Here is a 22,813-nt window from a genome sequence, read left to right as displayed (position 1 = left end):
CACTGCCAAACTCCGCCTATGGGCTAATATCAAGAAAGTCGGCAGAAACACACACGCCCACCAGAAATCCCTCGTCGGAAGCAAAGCGGCTTAGCAGACCGGCGTCGGAATAAACCAGCTTCTACAGAATGAACAACACGGTATGAGGCCGCTTCCTCCTCAGCGAGCGACAGCAAAATGCTGACGCGCTGAGAAGAAGTGTTAAGAAACAGCAGTTGGAAAGCGAGCGCTTGGTGCGAGTTGCAGAAATTAATGCGGCTACGAGCCGACTACAGAAAATAGTGTATAAATACTAGTATACCAACAACAGAACAGCCCTTATAGAAAACGCACGATAAACAGTACAAAAAAAGCGACAGTGAAGAAAAATAATACTTATCTTGACTGCGAGCAGCAAGAAAAGAGGGCTGTTTTCAGTCAAGATAGGTATTATTATAGTGGATTGTTTGTGATTGGTGCACTACTTGAAACTACCTTTTGATTCCCATTGGCTGTTTTTTGTTTGCCTTATGGGATCTGTAGTTTGTTCTTGTCTGGAGCTGATATTAAAAATAAAGAAAAGACAAATGCATAATTGGAATCTCCAGTCTTGCCATAAAATGATGTCTGTACTCGAACTTCGTTCTGTTTTCAAGTATCATTACTGCTGCCTGCAACAGATTCTTCAGTGAGGGTTCTTCAACACTATTGCCTAAACAGCAAAAAAAGTCCCTGTATGAGGACCTTCAACCTCTGCAGCCACAAAAGCCTACAAGTCCCATGATGCGTAAATACACGTCGCTCACGGCATATACTTGTCACGTGACATTAGCCAGCGTATGCTAGACAATGAGGACGGACCAGCGTGACAGCTCTTGCGCGTCTCTTGTAAGGAAAATAAAAAGAATTTTACAAGACAAGAAAAGCAATATCTAACTCTCAAGGAAGACCCTACCAAGCCGGATTAATTTTTTGTTTTGACTCAAACTATATTTGTTGGTTAAACAAAAATCATGATTAGGCTATGGGAACAGTCTTCTTTTAATACGTATTTTTTTCTCCCTAAATTCTAATTGTCATCACTGGAAACAATATTCGCCTCTGCGACTGCTTCGCCCTGTTATGATCGTTCACGGCCCTCCCCGCCTCTCGAGGAGATTCTCCCCTGTCCGTCCGTGTCCTGACTGCACAGCGCCCCCAGCGGCCGACTCCGGGTGCTGCGGGATGGCATTTGCAGAAGGAGGAGAGCGGGGAACGGGGTTTGCAACACAGCGTCCCGCCCAAGGCTGGGAGAGGAGGGATACCCCAAAGAAAGGTAACCGGCCACCCCACTCCTCGCGACAAATAATGTGGCGAATGTGCCCCGCCAAGAACAGGGCTCCCTCTGCAAGGACCCCCACCTTATCTTAGAGAGAGAACATTGCCTCTGCGAGAGAGCCATACAGAAAGAGCATACATCGCCCCATTCCCTAATGAGCATCCCAGACTTTATTGTGCTCATCTGGTAAGAGAACCCCCTGCGCCCGAAAAAGAGTCCCCGAATATACAGAGGCAAGGGTCCCGGGAGAAAGGCCGTCGGGGTGGAAGGACTTATCTGAAACATGCCCGGGGAAAACAGCTTCTAATTCCGAAGGATCAACCCCACTGAAGGGAGCTCGGCATTCGTGGTTCCCCACCTTAACATCATTTTAAAGAAGGTGCCCTTTAAACACCCCCTGCCAGTCTACAGAAAGAGGAGACAGACCCCCCCCCCCCCCCCACCTACTCCAGGCTAAAAAGGGTCCCCCTTATTAGGTAAAAAGAGATCCTTGATTAGAAGAGGGTTCTCTTCCAGGAAAGAGACAGGTTTCTCAGGAACACTTCCTGTTCCACCACACTAAATATTCCCCTCAAGAAGGAAAGACCCCTTTCCCACCCCCCTAAGGGGATTGTGCATAGCAGAAGCCCTAAGACTTTGCACACCCTTGCTCCCCAAAAAAATCAGCCCACTTTAAGCGAGTGGAGTGTTAGCAGATTTCAACCACATCTTCCAGAGGGGATCATCTCCATCCCTTTCCCACCAGATAAAGCACAACTGAGCACCCTACCGCAGAGAACGGGGTCACCTATCTATAAATCCTCCCACACATACAAGGCTGGAGACTTGCCTGGCTGAGGCTGGAAAAACTTGCAAACCCCGCTCCCCAAATCCAGTATTACTGATGGATTAATTTGGGGCACAGAAAAAATTTGACTTCCAGGGATCAGCTTTACTTGGCCACCAAGACTGCCATCATACTTCATCGTTCATCATCTGTCAGCGTGCATGCTTCAGTCAATTGAAAATAACAACTCATTCTGCACCAGTTAACTACTCACCATGCACCCACGATCTCATCCATCGGCTGGCACCTAGGAAATGACCATCTACCGTCATCTGTCTGCAATCACCCATCATTAAGTAGCGTCAGCCATCCTGTTTGACCCTCCAAAATCTTTCATCTCATCTTTCGTCTAACAGACTTCAGCTGTTCAGCCTAAATTAATGCTCTCCAGAAGCTGGTGTTTACTACATAGTTCTGTTCCCTTTAACTTTGGAGGGCACCAATGCCTCTTCTTAATTAAGAAGGCATCCTGTACAATGCCTTCAGTTTGACACTGTGGTATATCCTTGGATGTGGCACCTAAAACTTTCAGACTGCTGCCACATCGGACATTCAACCATCATTTCATTCCGCACCTGGAACTTTTTACCTGCTTCCAACTTCATATCCACCAAATTGCTCCTATCATTTCTGTCATCTTGATTAATGTGGCCTTCGTCCAGCGTATCATCTGACACCAATCATCTGCTGGTCGGCTGTTCTCCAAAATTTACACCAAATAATTGAATGTCATCTGGCAACCTTTCTTTTCATTCATCACTGTATTTTGCAAACTGCGTTTGGAGTTGCCTGTTTAATATCATCTGTGTTTCTGACTGATTGCTCTTCATCTGACATCTTTCTACGTCTTTTCATGCCTACTTTCTTCTGTTCATCCAACTCCCTGCACCTGCCTCACCTACTTGACCATCTTTCTACTCCTTTCTGCCTTCCTCATCCATTGGTCATGCTGCCAAACGCTTCCCTGTAAACTGATAACACAGCAGTCAACACCAAGTGTGAGCAGCGTTATTACCTGGGGTAATGGACTGCCTGAGAATAGAAGCCCTGATCTGCTTGATATTGATTAAAACCAACACAGTCTATCTAGGTGCTTTCAATAGTGAACCTAGAATTGCATCATAACAGGCGTTTTTCTATGGGATTATAGTATTCTACATATGAAATAGCAATACTGAAATGGGGCTTGTCCATTGAAATGCAAGTTGATACACAGTGACTTTTTAACGGCCTGCTGACTGACAGAGATTATTATGTTTTGCATAGTCTTATCTGTATCCGACTGAAAAGCATAGACTGATCCTGCTCTCATGGGAAGTGTGATTTGCAATCAAAACCTTTTCACCACCTCTGGCGCATTCCCCTTTTTGAAGTGCGTCAGGAAGCCGACAGCGGCCAGCGCTTGATGGATCCCATTGCGGAAGCATTGAATTTCCCGTAAGCACCATTGAGTTTTTGAAGCAGATCCGTCAGGCTGTTTCCATAACCGAGGCACCCTTAAGAAGCACTATTTTGCGAGTCAACCCTGCACTATATTTACTTCACAGTCAGTTGCGGTCTCTCCTGCCCAAGGCTTTTCTGCGTTTTTCAGCTGGTTTAGTCATTTTGCACTTTATGCTTCTCCGTAATAAATAAAAGCATTGTGTGGTTCCAACGACTTGTTAAATTTTTTATGAATCTGCCGTTTACGCACAAGCTCTAGGGCTGGAGCATCCTCCTCGATGTGGCCTTCCAGCAAGCACTCTCTGAAAATGGCTTCTGTTCTATCCTTCTGTTACGTTTTCTCTGCATCAGGATCTCATCATTTCTTCTGCATTCTTCAGTCACTTTCTAATCACCTTGCTACGCAATTTCTTGAAATTAGATGCTGAAACCTTGCAGGATTGTTTCTTGGAATTAAAATAGTAACCCCATCTATGCTTTCTACTCTCTTGAGTGGAGTTTTTATTCTGGTATCCGTGGATGATTAAAAATCGGCGATGGATCGTTCAGGTCATGGATTGGGGGTCCAGTGTGGGGCCAGGGAGTCTCTTGTGAATTTTGTAATTGTGCCAGATGCGAGGCACATCAGCCACACTTGTGGAAGTCTTGAGCCTCGGGGGTATGAAAGCTTTTTGTTGGAGTGAAAAAACCCTGTCTGTTTTGAAACTGAAACCAGCTTTTTTCATTACTTGAGGTTAGTCTGCCTTTATCTGGATGTGTCTTGGGAGGTTTATAGAAATGTGAGTGGTTGGTATATACTTTGTCCATCGTTTCCTGGATTTGGTGGAATTTCTCAAAGAAGGTGTTCTGCCATACTTACCGCTATTTCCCATGAGTCCTGTTGGCTGCTACCTGTGGTGGGACTTCCTCAAGCCTTTGTGCAAAGCCATGCCATCGCCCACTGACTCCAGCCTCTCGCTAACTGCCAGGACCTCCCGCAGTCTCTCACACTTGCGAGTGCAACGAACCTGGTCGCAGATTTTACTTGCCCTTGGCTTTGTCCAGGTCACCCTGGGGGTTCTTATCATCACATCAAGCTTGGTGGCTGCTACCATCACACCATCCCTGAAAATCAAGCACTCTTGTCCTTCCTGGGCCGGCTTCTCGGTGAGTGTGACAGAATCGGGGAGCATGGGATGGCTGAATCTGGTGATCAGTGATGGCTAAATCTGATAGTAAGTAGTCTGCATTTGCCAGTAAGGGATAACTGAATTAAGGATGGTTTGTTAATTATAAGCGGTGGTTGAAATGGAAGTAAGGGGTAGCTAAATTTGGATTTTTAGGATAACTGTGTGTGCAGATAGCGGATTCTGGCCGCCAGTGGTCTCTGAATGTGGTGGTACATGATGGCTTTGGACCTGATGATCAGTAAAGGCAGATTTTAGGAGTTAGTAATAGCCTAATGTGCCCCTAGGTGGAGGATGAGTGTGGCTGTAAGTGATGGCTGGCTCTGACTGAATTTAACAGCAAGCAATAACCTAGGAGCCAGTGGTATTTGGTTTTTGTCACAATTGAATCTGGTGGTTAGTGATGGCTGAATCTCATAATCAGTATTGGCTGGATCTAGCAAAAAAGTGAATGCCTAATTTAGGAGTAAATAATGGTTGAACCCTGTGACCAGTGGTCATTCTAGCTGGCAGTGGTCAACCTTTGAAGGAAGTGTCTGAATAAGGTTGTAAGCGGTGGTTGAATCTGGAGATGAATTCGGGGCAGTGCGTAATGAATGTACGTGGCTGTAGCATCGGCTGACTTCTGCAATGAAATGGATGTAAAAAGGGATATGGGTATGGTGACCCTCGTAAAGATCCAGCATTATAACTCGGTGTGGGTGTGCGCCTGACTACGAGATCTATATCTACTTTGCAAATCAGCATGACTCAGTCCTATCCTGGCTGTTCAGCCTTTCATTCTTCAAAGGTCTGTGTTACGTGTATCCCCTGAGCACGATATTGGCCTCTCCTACTATACAAAGCTTCAAGAGACCCTTCCACATGAGCCATGTACTCTACAGATGGTCACTATATAGTTTGGCTATGTAGCTCAGCATGCACCCACTGGAGGTCACGGGTTCAAGTCCGTGCCAAACAGACGTCTCCCTCTTTTCTTCCTTGTGAACTGTATTATAGGATGTCTGTGTCGATGAGGGATTGTACCGATCATTGAATCAGGAAGATGGAATTCGGTCTGTGATGTATTTATATGAATGTAAATATTTCTTAAAATTATGGGATATATAATTTTTTTGCAGGTTGAACCCATTTTTTGATGTTGGATATTGTAAACTCAGATACCACATCTGGAGTAGTAAGATGTCGCGGAATTATGGTTTTATTGCAAGTGCATCCATTAACTGTACTTTATGAAGAAAAAAAAAATTAATCCCAATTATGGAACTAAATTCGAAAAAAGACGAAAGGAGTTAGCCCTGCTGAGATTCGCACCCGTGGGTTTATTAATATTTGTTGGTGCAGGTATTGAGAGTCAGAGACAATAGCCTTGGGTTTTGTGCAGAAGCGGTTGCACCCTGCACCGCACTGTACTCCCTGTCCCTACGTGCCTGCTGGGCTCCTCTAGCTCCTGCTAGTCACTGCTGAACATTTCCCTGGCTCAAAAGGAGGTCCATTAAGAGCACTTTGCAGTAATGGATCTGGGAGTGGGGGCCCCACACCAAACGGCCGATACTGCCTCATTTAACTTCACTGAGCTCGGGGAAGCTACATCGAATGGCACCCTGAGCAGAACGGGACAGGCCAGACTCTGAGGAAGACCCCGGAGGGTGGGGCTCTGGGCCTGTTTTGATGGGGTGCAGGAGGGAGGCAACCTTCGATGCTGTCTCGGGAATTCTATGGATTTGAGGAGCGCTCTAGTGCAGAGGAATATCCGTAGACTTGTGGGGTGCACTGTTGGTGGTAGCACGGCTAGGCCTGTCTATCTGGGGTGCTCTAGAGAAGAGGAATACTCGTGTGTGGGTGGTAGCAAGGTGAATCCGTCTTAAAGCATTCACTGGGGAAGCAGAGAACACTACCCTTGGGGCGCTGTGTGTGCGAAAAGCACACAGATGATTTAGGCTATAAAGTGTATTGTGTAAATCATTTTCTAATTTACTCTCCAAGAGGTGGAGCGCACCCCCCCTGCCCCCATGGCCCAACCTAAAGGATGCTCTGAGGGTAATAAGCTCCTCAGTGCCCTTTAGGACTGAGTGGCACCCATCTGCCTGTCCAAAGTGAGCCCTGGCATAGAGCCCTGGGCCTATCCTGACACTTGCTGCATAGGAGTGGGTATACTTCCAGGTCTCCCCTGACTGGATATTTCTGTAGAGGATTAGATTTGATTACAACTGGACCAGTCTTGGAAGGTGTGCTGTGAGTGAGGAAAGCGCAGCTATCCCTTTGTTTAGGACATACTTGGTGAAAGAATTACCCATGGGTATGTTTGTGGGTAACTATGGTGGATGTAGCCTCGAATAAGTATGTGTTTGTGGGAAGATGGGGGTGCTCTCTACTGCACATAGGGTCTTATCTTGGGAGTGATTGGAAAGATGGGTAACTGAACATCCCAGGGACTTTTTAGGGTGTGGTCTGTTGGCACCTCTTGCCCTTTTTTAAGGGACGTCAGTGAATGAGAGGCTCAACAGATCATATCTTGAATATAAAGGGGCTTCTCTGTTTGGTTGGAGCAGCCATGTCTTGTCAAGCTTTATCTTTGGGTCCAGGGTAATCGGAGTTTACTGAGCAGTAAGGGTGGCGAGTATTGTAGTTTGCCACTAGTGTCCCAGGACCACCAGGGCTCATACACACTTGTCAGATAACCAAGCTGCTCTCCTTGGGTACTCCAATCCCCAATGTAAGGACAGGATGCCAATTTGATGTTTCAGATTAACTTCAAAATATTTTCAACTACAAAGTCGATAATGCAGTTACACCTGAAGGTTTTCAATGCTGGTTTGACAGAATACAAACAGGTAAGGACCTTTTCCAGAATCTAGGCCTGGTGCTTATTGGGCGGGATAAAGAGCCAACAGCAATAACCTGTCCCGGGCAAACTTACTCTTCAGGTATGTTGCACAGAGACTGCTCAAAATGTAGGTGAATCACAGTTTACTGGCTTGAAGGAACACGATTTGTTCTATATTTTGCATTCACTGGCCAGAAACCGAAGCCAAAGTACAAGCTTCTTCCAAAATAAAATCAACAAGTGTTATCATCTCCTTGCTTTATCCTGTTTTGCTGGGGTTTCTGAGGCAGTGAGGGAAGGTAGTGTTGTATTTACCCAGTCAATAGTGGAGCTTTATTTCCAGACACCAAGTTCCCTTGGATGCTAGGCATTGAAAGCAAAGCACAGAGAATGGGGCATTAGTTTTCATGTACATTGACGAATATTGTTTTGTGTATAGGAGCAGAGCAGATATTTACCTTCAGTTGATCATACAGCTACAGTTTTGGGGCAGAGACCAAGGAAACAGTGGGCATGTATGTAGGCTGCCAGATCCACAGTGGCCAAAGTTAACCAGCAGTAAGATCACCCTTGTGCACAGGCCCACACACCATGTCATCTAAAGGCGTCAGTCACCCTTCACACGTATTCTGTTTCCAAACCCATGAAACAAAACAATTTGTTCATAAAACAAAAAATTCACCGCCATACAACAATTTATCAAAAATACTTGGTAAAAGAAAATGATTAAAACATATTTGCATTTAGAAAACATATATACATATGCCCAGTTTCTCACTGTATATGTTTTCTGGTTGTAAATGTTTTTTTTAAATACTTTTTCATTTTGTTATTGACATTACCAATTAGTACATCAAGTTATAATAACATTTGTGCAATCACCCGTCCTCCAACACACCCTTGGGGCAAATTGAGATGTAACAGTAAAATAAATGAGCAGCACTGACCTTGTAACACAACACAGCAATCACATGAGACACATAAATCCACCCCTGCAACAGCAGTAGCTCTAAACTTCCCCTGGCTCCTTAGTAAATATGTTATCAAAGGTCTCCATGTGTCCTTGGGCTTAGAAGTTTTTGGTAATTGCTCCGCATAGAGTTCCAGTTGGGATCTGCAATACGTCATATCAGATAGCCAGTTCTTGGTGGGTTTGACCCTACTACCCCAATGAAAAGCCACCCTTCTTTTTGCCAACAACAAAGCCACTGACACAAATCTACGAATAGTAGGCTGAAGATCTCTGACCATTCCCCAGTAAACAGATCACAGGGCACTGGCTCCGACACCATTTCTGTTACAGTTTCTGTAACTTGAGTCCAATATTGCATGACTGGAGCACACTACTAGGCCATGTGTCTAACGTCCGCTTCTAGCGCCCCACATCCCACACAACCTGCATCATCCCGCACCCTGAATCTGTAGAGTTTGACAGGAGTGTAGTATGTTTGGTGCAAGAATTTAAAATTAATTAATCTCAAATTACAATTAGAAGTGAGCGTGTATAGTTGCGCACAAGAGAATGTCCACTCGGCCTCCCTCATAGGGCGAGGAAGTATTGCATTACAGCGCTCCAGAGCTTTTGCAGTGGTCACCAGCTTATCCTCGCCACATTACAGAGCTTAGTAATTAAGTGTTGTCATAGCTAGTGAGAAGGACCTGCAGCGCATTAAGAGCAGGAGGGACGTCCAGGAACTGAGGGTAGAAGGCGTGCAGAGCTATCCTCAGCTGAAAATAGCTGAATGCCAGTAATAGAGTGTGGCCCTGATCACACGTGAGTTCCTTAAGGGTTACAAAAGTGTTGTTAGGGTAAACATCACCCATCTTGTGTAAGCCCATTTGGGTAATATTTGAAGTGCTTTTTCTTCCAGTGTGTCCATGATTGCAGGGTGGTGTCTTGGCGACAATGCTGGAGAGTATAATGGAAGTTTCACCTCTAGTTCCTTTAGTTGCTGCCAATCTGCAGATGTAGAATGTATTGTGTTAATCTCAGTGAGTGGTACCCCATCTCGCCTGTGTGTTATGAATGCAGTGAGTGCCATGGGGTGAGCATCATCATGTTCCACTTCTATGTATGGCATGTAATTGTGGGCTACGTACCAGTAGGGGGTAAAAAGTGCCTGTGCGCATAGATAAAGATAATAGGGTCATTAACCCCCCTCCTTTATCGTATAAGGTGAGAATTTTCCAACTGATTCTGGGCTGCTGACCCAGCCAGAGTAACTTAAGGAATTGTGTCCTCAATTCCTGGAAGACATACTCTGGCAGAGTAATTGGAACATTAACAAATAGATACAGGAATTTAGGTAATATCTCCATTTTAAGGACTCCTATCCTATACCCGCCAGGGACAGAGGCAGCCTCGTCCATCTAGTTACTTCATTGTAAATGCACTTTATTTCGGCTGAAAGCCATAAAAGTTTCCAATAAAAGAACATACCATATTCACACAATAAAATAGAAAAAAGGATAAAAAGAGAAAAATGCCATATAATACATTGAAGAGCCCTGCCACTTTCTTCTAAAATACTTTGCATGAGCACACAAATGCAAAAACAGTGTGAGACAGGCAATAAATATTATAAAATTATAAAAATGTATAAAATTAAAAAATATTCTGACTTAGTTCCACTTAATTATCTGCTTCTGTCAAAAATGTTTTAAGCTTTGACAATCAGTCAGCAAGATTTCCTCTAGTTCTTATAGCCCATGCACTTTGGAGATATTTTGTGACTGCAAAGACTTCCTTGTCACTAGTATCACTTGCCAGTATTCATAAGGATGTATTGTATTTCCTTATCCCCAGTGATCCACATCGAGGAATAATCCACTTCTTTCTAGGGACCAAATATCTAGGGCAGAAGAATACAAAGTGTGCAAGTGTCTCTGGTTGCTCGTGACAGAAATGGCAGAAGCTCGAATTGTTATCCTCCTTACTCCACCTTACGGTGAATGTCTTGAGTGGCAAAATCCCTAGCCTAAATTTAATAAAGAGGCTTTTAATAATAGGAGGGTTTATATTGTCCATATAGGCTTCAAACTTGGGGCTACATTTATGGTCTAAAACTGTAATGTACTGCTACCTTGATCCTTTTTGATCCGAGTCTGCACCAGAACCATCTCCCAGTAACACCACCTTATGCGTACTTTTGCTTCATTGGTTAAGTTACAAGGATCTCTCCACACCTCCTCCATTTTAATGAGTTGGCTCATATCTCTAATATATTTGAACCAAGGAATTTTCAATGCGCCACCATCCGCTAGCAGCTCAGCTGCTGCTGCTTGATAGGTGGACAGATGTTCTGATGTCCAAAGACGAACCCAATACATAAGTGGTCTCAGAGCAATTTCATCATGGATCTCATTTAGAGCTAAGTCAAATCTGAGGGGTGTGAGAGGAGCACTCGTCAGCAAACGCAAAAAGTTACGCATAAAGCGATTTTCTACCGTTGTCAAGCTTCTGGAATTGCAGTGTCCCCATAATTCGTCACCATAAATTGAAGCCGCCACTGCCGCTGCCTTATATACAGTAATGGCAGGTGAGATTTCCCCTTCCGAGATGTTTGCAATTTTCCTCCCTATCATTGCTGACCTCTGCCGGAGGACAGACAGACTCTTTCCAATCTGTGGCGACCATTGTTTGTCATCCGCTAGTCTGATCCCCAAATAATCAAATTGGCTAACTCTCTCTACCAATTGTCCAGCTAAAGTCATTTTTCCCCTGAATGACTTATGCAGATTAAAGGCCATAAACTTGGTCTTAGTTGGATTTATTTCAAGGCCCCTCTCGGCACAAAAGATAGAAAAAGCATCAAGTTCATTTTGAAGGCCCATTGGGGTTCTTGAAATCAATAGAGTGTCATCCGCGAACATAAGAATGGGGACCGGGACTCCTACTAGCTCCGGGGCATCATGGTTACAATGCGTCCGCTGTTCTGCCACACCGTTGATAAAGAGGTTGAACAGTGTGGGAGCTAGGACACACCCCTGTCTGACCCGCTATCAACGGGTATAGCTTCTGTCAGGTCTCCACCTTGAGACCAACGTACCTGAGCATAAGTTCCCTTGTGAAGGTATTTTATCAGTCTCAGCAGTTCTTTGTCAAGTTGATATGACTCCGAGACATTCCAGAACAAGTCCCGTGGGACCAGATCAAAGGCAGCCTTTATATCAATAAAGGCCACATACAAGTGGCTCTTATTGAGTATCAGTTATTTCCAGCAGAGGAGGTTGAATCTGAACGCTGACTCCTTTCCTGAATCCCGCCTTAAAATTGGAGAGGATCTGACAGTCCTCTATCCATGTCTGCAATCTGGTCAGGACCTGCTTACAAAATACTTTTTGACTCATGTCAATTAAGCTTATTGGTCTATAATTGGTTGGTAATTCCCTTGACCCCTTTTTAAAGACAGGAACTATTATTGCTCCTTGCCATGTAGAGGGAAGCCCACCACCCCTCAGAAGCACGTTACTAAGCACGTTTAAATATAAAGACCAAGTTCTGGGTCGGGATAGATACAAGTCACCTGGAATACCATCTAGACCGGGGGCCTTTCCTTTATGTAACGTTTGAAGGGCCAGAGTAGTTTCTTTTAGGGAAAAAGGGTCCAGATCAAAGTTAGATGAAATAGCTACCCCAGAGGTTGGTATATAAGAAGTAGAAGGCCCCTCTAGTGTTGATGGAGCAACGTTGATGCAACTAATCTGAACCACTTTGTACAGATTTCCAAAGTGCGACACCCAGGTTTCTGGCAGGATTGCTGGATAGCTCTCCACGTTTTGGGGATGTCCTTTTTCTGCCACCAATTTCCAAAACAGTTTTGTATCCTTTTCATGGAGAGCATCTACCAAAGCATTCCAATTTTTTAGTTTCCCACTCTTTTTTGGTATTTTTCAATTTTATTTTATATGCAGTCCTAGTTGCTCTTATCTCCCGGCGACTCCCTACCTGCAAGGCTTCCAACAGCTGTAATTTGGCCTGTCGGCAAGAACTAGAGAACCATCTCAGGGATCTACCCATGGTTTCTACCCGTCTCCTTACTACCTGAAAGAAAGGTATTAACGGGTTGACCAAAGTACCATGTAAATTAATCAGGTCAACCAGTGCAAAGTCAGTGTGCTTGAGGGGAAGAAGAGTCAATATAACTACATTATATATTGATATCTGGAACTTCGCATCTTCTGCCACCATTTCCCATCTCACATTTATATAATCATTTGTCGCTATTAAAGTATTACGCTTCACCCATTTAGTCAGTTTACTACAATTAAATGTGGTGGTTAGGAAGGATGTGCAGAGAGCTTGGTGGTCACTATCATCCCGTGGGGAGACAACCATATCAATGAGAGAGTTCCAGAGTATATCGTCTACTAGAATATAGTCTAAGTGGCTCGAATATAGTCCTTTTTTATATGTAGGCAAGGCCGGAGTATCCGACTTCATATTCCCATTTACTGCTCTTAGTCCCATAGTTGTTATTCGATTCTCGAATAGGTCTAATGCTCCCCCATTTTCTTTGTTGTGACCTGAACCGGGCCTGATCTATCCTAGGGGTCTGCAAACTGGGTTCTTTCTTGCTCATAATCGACCTTATGACTCAATTGCATATTGCAATCCCCTGCAATGATTATGCCCTTCCCCCCTGGTAGATGGTTCAAAAGATCTGTGAGCGAATTCAGCAAAGCAATCTGTATGCTTTGCTGACCAGGTCTAATGTATATATTCACAAATACTATACGAGTAGGCCCCCTTGGACTGCTAAACTCCACCTCCACAGCTAATATATCCTTAGTAGGGCCAAATAGCTCCTTCGCCTTGGGGAACAGATCATGCTTTAGCCAAATTATCAATCCCCCTGAAGCCCTCCCAGATGGCGATGGGAGCGCAGCCTTCTGAAAAGTCCAGTATCCTGCTCTATAAATCATTGAAGGGGCCCATGTCTCCTGTAAAAGAATAATATGGTGTTGATCTATAAAACTGCACCACTCTGGGTTAGTTGTTTTTGATAGCAAACCTGCCACATTCCAGGATAAAAATTTAATAAGGGAATCATTACCATCCCCTATATTTAACAATCTCTCGTTAGCCTTTTTTTATAGAAGATGCCACTCCACAGTCCCACCCTTTTACTTGGCCATTACAATGTATTTCTACCTCTGTTCCCGCGATGCCCAATGACAGATTTCTTGGGGCACTGGGTTCCATGACCCTTTTAGTAGATGCATCGTCCCTCTCTGCCATCGTTATGGGAGCTTTGCGTCAATCCCCGGTTGGAGTTGGACTAATCCTAAAGCCCTGCCTTGAGGTACATATACTGGGAAGCAATATATTGCTGTGGCTGCCTTTAAAAAAACAAATTGGCCATTAATGGCGGAATTGTTTGAGTAAGAGTTACTTGGGATAGGGTACCAGGTCTCAATCTTTGCTCAAGCGCTAGAAGACACTTTACTCGGCTCTGGCTGTTCAATTTCAACCCTAGGAGGTCCGTTTCTAAGCTATCACTTGAATATCTTTGGACATTAACTATGTTGTCCCGTATAACGGACCTACATTTCTTTACTCCCCTTATCCAGTGGATTACTTTATTTTTGAGTGAATCCCCTTGTTCCTTAAGACCATGATTTAACTTAGGAATGTTCATCATATATATGTCATACTGGCTATGCTTAGTCTGGCTCAACAGAGTACTCCGTAGGGGTCTTTATTACTGTTTTCTGAGGGCTTGTTTTCAAGTTGATATCACATTTGTTTGGATTGGCCACTTCGGGGCTACACAGCCTTCCGATTGGCAATTGTGGGATGCCACTCCAGCCCTCTTTCCCTAGTGCTTTCCTGCCGTAGATGTTTCAATTGATTGAGTTTGCTTAGATAGAGAGGTAAGCTCAGGTTTGAAAGAGGATTTCCTTATGTCCCCAATTACGGCATTTATACCGTCCAGCTTCTCATGTATCATATGACTCAAGGATGTGATATATTCTCTTAGGTTCACCACCTCTGCTCTTATTTGTGTTAACTGTGCCTCAACAGGGCGTTCCCTCTGGGTGGCTAAGTGTGTTAATGCCTCCTCAGCGTCCCTTGGTGCAATCTCCTCTATACTAGGGGTTGCCAAAGAGACAAGGTGTAAGAAACAATTAAAACAGTTTATAGGGGGTGACACACTGTCCTGCTGATTAGTCACACTCGGTTTAGGGCACTCTATGGGGTAAACAAGGGTTTCTGATAAAGTAGACTCCAAGTGAGTCCCCGGTGGGGATTCTAATAGCAGCTCTCTAGTCGCAGGGATAAGGAAAGACTTTATGCCTTTGGTTGCAATATCGTTCCCTCTCTTGGAGGACTTGCAGGGTTTGGGGGCTAACAAACTATCTACTTCCTCTATTAGATCGTCAATTTGGGTCAATGTGCAATTTTCAGCAGCATGCCGATGTAGTTTCCTCGCCCCTCCCTGCCCAATGGGATTACCACTAGCTTTCCTTTTCCCCATCCTGGTTAAATTAAGTATAATTTCTCAAAATGGATATGGGGGAGAAAGGAAAACCAAGAGACTAGGCCCTGCCCTGTCAATGACGGGCAAAGGATGGGCCTGCCCTTGGCCCGGGCTTTGCCCGGGCGCCGCCAGCGCGCATCCCGCAAGGCGGGAGCACAGTGGTAGGTTTAAGGGGCCTGGTCCCGCCCCCCAGCTGCCACCAACAAAGTCCTGCGCTTCCCGCGAGGCGGGAGCGCAATGGTAGTTTTAAGGGGCCTGGTCCCGCCTCCAGCAGCTGCCAACAAAGTCCTGCGCTTCCCCATCTAGTTACTTGATCTTACAGCTTCGAAATAGATCTGCCATAGTTTGCCCGGACTACCTGTCCAGAGTCTCTATTTATCCATGCTCCTAAATATTTCACTGGCTCTGTGTCCTATATAAGTAGAAAGTCCATTGGGTACTGGTTGGTGTCAGGCGTGAGCAGGATTATAACAGATGTCGCCCACTTAATACATAGGCCAGAGTAATACACAAATTTAATGGATTTGTGAATCATGGGAGATAAATTCACATGAGAGTCTCGGACATAGAGTACTATGTCATCTGCAAAGAGTGAGATACTCAAAGGCCGCAGCCAGAACCACAAGGTAAATGTGTCATGTCATTGTCTGACAATACATGCCAGAGGTTCCAAAGTTATTGCAAATAACAATGGCGACAGGGGACAACCCTGCCTCATGCCCCTACCATACAGAAACTCTCAGATGCATGCCCATTGACTCACACTCATGCCACGCACTCTGAATATAGGAGGCATAGCCATTGCAGAAATGCCCCAGTTATGCCCATGTGGGCCATAATGACAAACATATAATCCCATGCTATAAAATTGGACACCTTTGCGGCATCCAATAAAATCGCCGCCACTTGTAGAGCGGGGTCCAGTTGATGAAATAGGGCAAATATAGTACAGAGGTTGTGAGCAGTCGATATAGACGGTATGAAGCCGGACTTATGTGGCAAAACCAGTGTTGGTAGTACTGGCTGTAGCCAGGTAGCTAGTATTTTGGCCAGAATTTTAATGTCGATATTTATTAAGGACAGTGACCTGTATGACTCAGAGTTCCGGTGATTTATCTGGCTTCAGCAGGGTTACTATTAACACCTCTCACAAGGAGGAGGCAGAATCTGTTTCTGATGTGCTTCTTCCTACACAGCATGTAGATGGGGGCTAAGAGCTCATAGAACGCCTTACAGAATTTTCCAGTCTGGCCATCAAGCCCAGGAACCTTGCCATTTGGGAGCACCCATATTGCTTCCCTAACATTTTCAACTGTGATGAGTTGCAGGAGATCCTCCCGCTGCCCCAGAGACAGCCACACCAGTGCTACGTCCTCCAAATACCGGCAAACTTCTGCCTCTGGAGCGGTTTACCGGGTCCGGGACAGATTTGCATACAATTGCCTGAAAGAGGTGAGGATAGCAGGCATTTCATAATGTTCATATATGTCATCATCTTCTGTTTTCACTACCTGCTCAGCACCCCTTGGTGCTCTGAGTTGAGCCGCCAGGCTGCATCCCAGCCATTTCCCGTCTCTGTAAGTCCTCACTACATGGTATTTTGACAGAAATTGTGACTTCTGAGCCGCCAGATCATGCAATTTTGCTAAATGCTCATGGATTGCCACAAGCCTACTTTCATAGGAACATTCAAGGGACTGTATTGTGGTTTCTATTTTGTGTAGTTTGGTACGGATTGCTTTTAACACGCCTGCTTGGGTGCTCGTACAGATCCCCCTAATTGTTACCTTAAAGGCCTGCCAGAGTGTGTCCCATCTGGCAAAGCTTCCCACATTTTTCTCAAAATATTCAATGATTGCTGCCTTGATGCCTTTGTTAAACACAGCATCCAGTAATGCCTCCTCACAAAATCGCCAAGTAAAGGGGGGAAGTAATAGCAGGTATGGCTAAGGGCATCAATACTGGAGAATGATCAAAGTGTTTTAGGTATATGCTGACTCTCTGCCACCCACAAGCTACTCTCCTTAGAGGTCAATCAGTAATCCAGTCTGGACTGCGGCTCATGCACTGATGACACAAATGTGCCTCCTCTCTTCAGAGGGTGCGGAAGCCGCCATACATCCACCATCCCACACTCCCCCATGCCCCTTTGGAGAACATGTGCAGATTGTTTACAATGCCATTTTGTTAGCGCTGATCTATCGAGGGTGGGATCCAAATACATGTTCAAGTCTCCACCACATAGGACAGTGGATGGCAGTAGTGTTTATATTTATCTACACTTGTGTGAAGAAGGTAGGATCATCTACATAAGGGGGATACCTATTTACCCAGATGATACGGGTGTCATAGAGTAGTCCCTGTGCAATTTGCAAGCCATCCCTGGTCATCTACCAAGGAGTGCTTGACCTCGTCACTAATATCAAGACCCCTCTAGCATAAAAGGAATAGGATGATGCAAGTCAATATGCTACCCAACCAGAGCCCATATTTGGGCCTTAGGAGAATGATAGATGCATCTCCTGTAGTAGGGTGACCTGAATGTCATGTCAATCTAAGTAGTTCAGGGCTATTCAAATCTTTCTGGGGTTATTTAGCCCACGTACATTCAAGCTGACAAATATACCTGTACCGCCTGATTTAGCAATTATGTAGATTTGCCTTCCAAATGTACATGCAAGAGTCACTGAACAATTGTATATCGTACACACATACAGGTAGAGTGAATGTCTTCGGGTGATGCACATGTCCTACAACCATAACTCCCTCCCTACTTCAGCTATCACTACCTGCTAAAGACATTCCCCAAATTGCCAACTTGTAGAATAAAAATCTTATTTCATATACTTTTACAGATCAAACCAATTTGGGGTGCTCCCTCTTGAGGTGACGCCATGTGCCCAATTCCCCTCCAGATGGATGAAGGTGGCCGTGCTGTGCTGGAGTGTGCCATCACATCAGCCATCTCACTAAGGCAGCGAAATTGCCACCTTCAGTGAGGCGGAATGAAACTCCCTTTTCCCAACAAACACTTGTGCCCAATGGGGCTCAGTTGTGAGCAGAACAATTCCAGTTTATTTAGACAATGGAACATCTTCATCATCCGTGTCTTCCAGGTTTCTTTCTCGTTTCTGCAGGGAAAGCAACTTGATGTAGTCTTTTTCTGCCTTGGGTGTTGTAAAAACGATTTGCTTTCCATTATATTCAATTCTAAGTCTTGCCCGGTAGAGCGTTGCATATGGAATGTGAGCCTTTTGTAATAATTTCTTGATAGGCAGGAACTCCTGGTGGGCCACCTGAACCGCCTGTGTGAAGTTTGGATAAACTCAATCTGATTTCCTCATTATTTGATCTCTCTTTTCTCACGTGCAATACTAAGCACCATGTCTCTGTCACAATAATTGAATGACTTTCCGATTATTGGGCACGATGGTGCCCCGGGCGGAGGCAGCTCTACGAGCAAACAATGCGCTCTTTCCAAAATTACAAGATAGGACATGTTTCAGCTCCAAAGACTGCTGTCAGTGTTGTTTCTACAAAATGTTCCATTTTCCCAGTGTTGGTGGACTTTGAGACTCCAGTAATCCGCAGAGTTTTGTGTTGCGACCCTGCCTCTAAGTCTTAATTTTTTACTTGAATGATTGCCATTACTTTTTCCATATTGAGGCTTTTGGTATCGACGGATTGCAAGCCATCTTTAGTTATCGAGATCCTCTAGTCCACCGCTGCGATTCTCGCTGATTGCTTATCCAGCTTGGTGTTCGTGTGATTGATGCGTAGGTTTAGACCTACATTTTTCCATCAACGGACTGCGAACTAGTTCTCATCGCCAACAAGGTAGACTCCAGTGTAGGCGTACTCTGTGAGCCTAATCCCTGTTCACTATCAGGTGTGGTGTTCTGTGCTGATTTAGTGAAAGGTCTGGCTTACAAATTGAGACTCGTTTTTTTTTGCCTTCCACATGTTGCACGGTGTTGTGTCACAGCCAGGGTCTCTCAGTTGTGTCTGTCGCAATTGTCACACTTAGGCCTCACAGTTATGCTCTTACGAGTCTTCAAGTTATAGATATTGCACAGTCTATAGGGGTGCTGAAAAGCTCTTCCCGCTTACACATTCCTGCTACAATTCTGTGCACCAGTCGTGTTGGGCAACTCCCAAGTGGTACACGGGCAGGTCCAGGTGGCTTGGATAACAGATCCCTGCTACACAACGGTCTTGTAAGGGCAACTAGGATCCTGCTGCAACTTGGCTTTAAGCCCTCAGATCTAGCTGACAATGTTCCGTCCCGGCAGACCAGCTATGTGGAATCAGGTGTAGCTGCTCCCTACAAACCCATTGAGCGCCCCTTCATCAAGTTCTTCTAGCACCCCTGCCAAACCCGTCTGTCTACTCAGGGAGTTGCACAAATGTGGGTTCACAATCGGGCCTCTTATACATCAAGCCAATCAGTTTTGCGCAGTTGTGAATGGGGGCATTCTCATCCTTTGCCCTTCAGTAGCGTTATTATCTAAATGTCCACCACTCAGTTGTCTCTACATTACCCCATGCGGCCTTGTACCCACCAACTGCGTGAGGTGTGTTTCAGTGCACCGCACCGTCCGGGAGCCCAGCTGCACCAGCATCAGGCTCTGAATACCGGAGCTGCTCTCACCTCAGGAGTCCCCGGTCCACCTGCGACCCTCCAATAGGAGAGATCAAGCGCATCCCAGAACGCACAGCCAATGGTTCCACCTCTGCAGTCCCAACATCAGGCTGCTGTAGTCCAGGTTCAGGCAAAGCAAAATGAACGCTGTGGGATAGCGTAACTGGATGGACGGAATGCGGAACCAATCAAACATTCACCCCCAGTCACAGATCTGGGTTTAATCCATCCATTATTTTGCTCACCATGCCACCCCAGTTTGAACCCAGCCATATGCAAATCAGTCTTGACCCTGTTCCTCATGGGAACAGTCCAGCCCGAACTGCCAGGCCAGGTTCTCCCTGGACCGGAAACAAGCATCCTGGGACCGGTTTCGGGGTTTCACCCCTCATCAGCCAGGCTAGCTTGAATCCAGTGGCACAGTGAGCCCGGGACCCACGTCTGGGCATACCCGGCGCACTTAGGGCGGCAAAAGCAAAGCAAAATGAACGCTGTGGAATAGCGTAACTGGATGGACGGAATGCGGAACCAATCAAACATTCACCCCCAGTCACAGATCTGGGTTTAATCCATCCATTATTTTGCTCACCATGCCACCCCAGTTTGAACCCAGCCATATGCAAATCAGTCTTGACCCTGTTCCTCATGGGAACAGTCCAGCCCGAACTGCCAGGCCAGGTTCTCCCTGGACCGGAAACAAGCATCCTGGGACCGGTTTCGGGGTTTCACCCCTCATCAGCCAGGCTAGCTTGAATCCAGTGGCACAGTGAGCCCGGGACCCACGTCTGGGCATACCCGGCGCACTTAGGGCGGCAAAAGCAAAGCAAAATGAACGCTGTGGGATAGCGTAACTGGATGGACGGAATGCAGAACCAATCAAACATTCACCCCCAGTCACAGATCTGGGTTTAATCCATCCATTATTTTGCTCAACATGCCACCCCAGTTTGAACCCAGCCATATGCAAATCAGTCTTGACCCTGTTCCTCATGGGAACAGTCCAGCCCGAACTGCCAGGCCAGGTTCTCCCTGGACCGGAAACAAGCATCCTGGGACCGGTTTCGGGGTTTCACCCCTCATCAGCCAGGCTAGCTTGAATCCAGTGGCACAGTGAGCCCGGGACCCACGTCTGGGCATACCCGGCGCACTTAGGGCGGCAAAAGCAAAGCAAAATGAACGCTGTGGGATAGCGTAACTGGATGGACGGAATGCGGAACCAATCAAACATTCACCCCCAGTCACAGATCTGGGTTTAATCCATCCATTATTTTGCTCACCATGCCACCCCAGTTTGAACCCAGCCATATGCAAATCAGTCTTGACCCTGTTCCTCATGGGTTCAGGCCTCAGTTGTGCAGGCAGGTATCAACAAGTTGCGCGCAGGCCGACTGTCCCGCCGATCAGCTGGGCTTCTCTTCCCACAGCCGGCGCACCACTACAACTCCAGCAGCTCAGTGCTTCTCTCAGTTCCCAACAACCACCGAGCAGGCTCATCTCATGTATATGCCTGGGTGTCTCCGTGGACCACTGGGCGTCCCCACCCCCACAGTCCTCCCTATCACTTTCTCTCTATGCGGTTAAGCCATCTACCAGCCCACAGCCATAGGCTACTATGTCCGCTCCAATATCGATCTGCGGCCCAATACTGTCTCAGGGCTGCCCACTCCACCTCATAATAACCGTGGAGGTCAATTTGTGTTCCACTGGCAGGCAGATGGCACAATAATATACAGATTTAGCGCCCGGCCGGTAGAGCTACCCTAAAGTGCAGTCATCTTGCCTTGGGCATTTTTGTGAGACTGCACACATTTTACAAAGGGCGGAGACTTGGCCTACGTCTCCACAAGGGATGCAGTTAAAGAGCCCTGTATACATGACCTTCCATCAGCAGCCAAACATCCCATAGTCTGGAATGCAGGTGGGGGTCGCAGTGTGTGGAATAATGGCCTAACCATACTGTTAGAGCATGGACACTGTCCAATGTAATCACAGAACTAATTGATTGTCGAGTTCACTAAGAGAAATAAATAGAGCAAGCCAGTAAAATATAGAGCTGGATTGGACGGTAATGCTTTTTAAGCTATTCTAAGAAATAAATAGAGCTTGGATATGTCTAAAGTGGTCCGAAGAGAGGAGTGGGGCACAGCCGCTCCTGGCTTAGATGATTGGTATTCTTGGAGCGTGGAGCACTCTTAAGTTTGTATTTGGGGTAGATGGACTCTGGCATGGGAGAAACAACAAAAAAAAGTTTCTTAACCTACAACAAAAGTTTTTGTAACTTGTTGTATGTAGTCCCAGAGTGTGCATAGTTCGGGTACATAATGGTTAAATGTAGGATTATAGTTAGTTTATGTTAATTCTAACCTTTTATTGGTGGATATATGAACAGATAGATACACATTTAGGGAAAATTTAATTCGTTATATCTTAGTCCGCAGTATCTCTAATATACATCTTAATTCCCTATATAAACATGAGGGCAGGAGAGAGTGAAAGGAGACTATCCTCCCCAAATTTTAGCACTGCTTGGTTAATTTTTCTAAGGAATTCATTGCCTAACCCTAACAGTCATTGTGAAATCCCGCAGTAAGGGGGGCATGTTCCGCAAGCAGCCTTAATAATACAATTCACGCAGTCCACTCTGCAGGGCCCCAGTGGTGAAGATTTTGAAGCATAGACTGTTGTAGCTTACTAGCCGGTTATACTCTTGCTGCTTTCCTCTAGGCCAGTCTTTGCACTTAGTCTGTTGACAAAGTGGACTCTGCAACTTTAAATTGCTTTTTTATTTTTGTATTGTCTTGTTGTTCTCCTCTTTAGGTTTCATCACATAGCTCCTGGGGTGTATGTGCTCTGCACCTCAAGGCATTTGCTTGATAAACGAGGTTAGGAACCCTCCTAAACCTTTCACATGGTGTACAAACGCTCTGTCCAGTTGGGGCACTCTAAGGATCCCCATGCAACATTACACTGGAGGTCAACTTCAAGGTTTGGGAAAACACTCTTTACATAAAAACCTTAAAGAGAGAGTTTTGTTAGCAATGTCTTGCGGTAAAGTGACGTCAGTCTAAGGTAGATCTTTTGTTCTGCTATGAAGAAGGGTGCTTCTCTGACCACTTGGTGCCGGGGCC

General features: G+C 45.6%; 1 protein-coding gene across 4 annotated transcripts in view; it reads left to right on the top strand.

Annotated features, from left to right (window-relative positions):
• Nucleotides 1-828: 828 nt before the first annotated feature.
• The window catches only part of ENTREP3 (endosomal transmembrane epsin interactor 3), a 71,326-nt gene continuing 49,341 nt past the window's right edge, over nucleotides 829-22,813 (top strand). For 3 of the 4 annotated variants that reach the window (XM_069218431.1, XM_069218432.1, XM_069218430.1), the window contains exon 1: nucleotides 829-4,712. In XM_069218431.1, the coding sequence (XP_069074532.1) occupies nucleotides 4,437-4,712 (276 nt within the window). In that variant the 5' untranslated portion in view covers nucleotides 829-4,436. The remainder of the gene's footprint in view (nucleotides 4,713-22,813) is intronic. The other variant, XM_069218433.1, reaches the window with a different exon arrangement.

Source organism: Pleurodeles waltl, chromosome 12, assembly GCF_031143425.1.
Source record: "Pleurodeles waltl isolate 20211129_DDA chromosome 12, aPleWal1.hap1.20221129, whole genome shotgun sequence".
Lineage (NCBI taxonomy): Eukaryota > Metazoa > Chordata > Amphibia > Caudata > Salamandridae > Pleurodeles > Pleurodeles waltl.
Note: the sequence above shows the minus strand (reverse complement) of the source record. Positions and strands in the feature narration are given on the sequence as shown.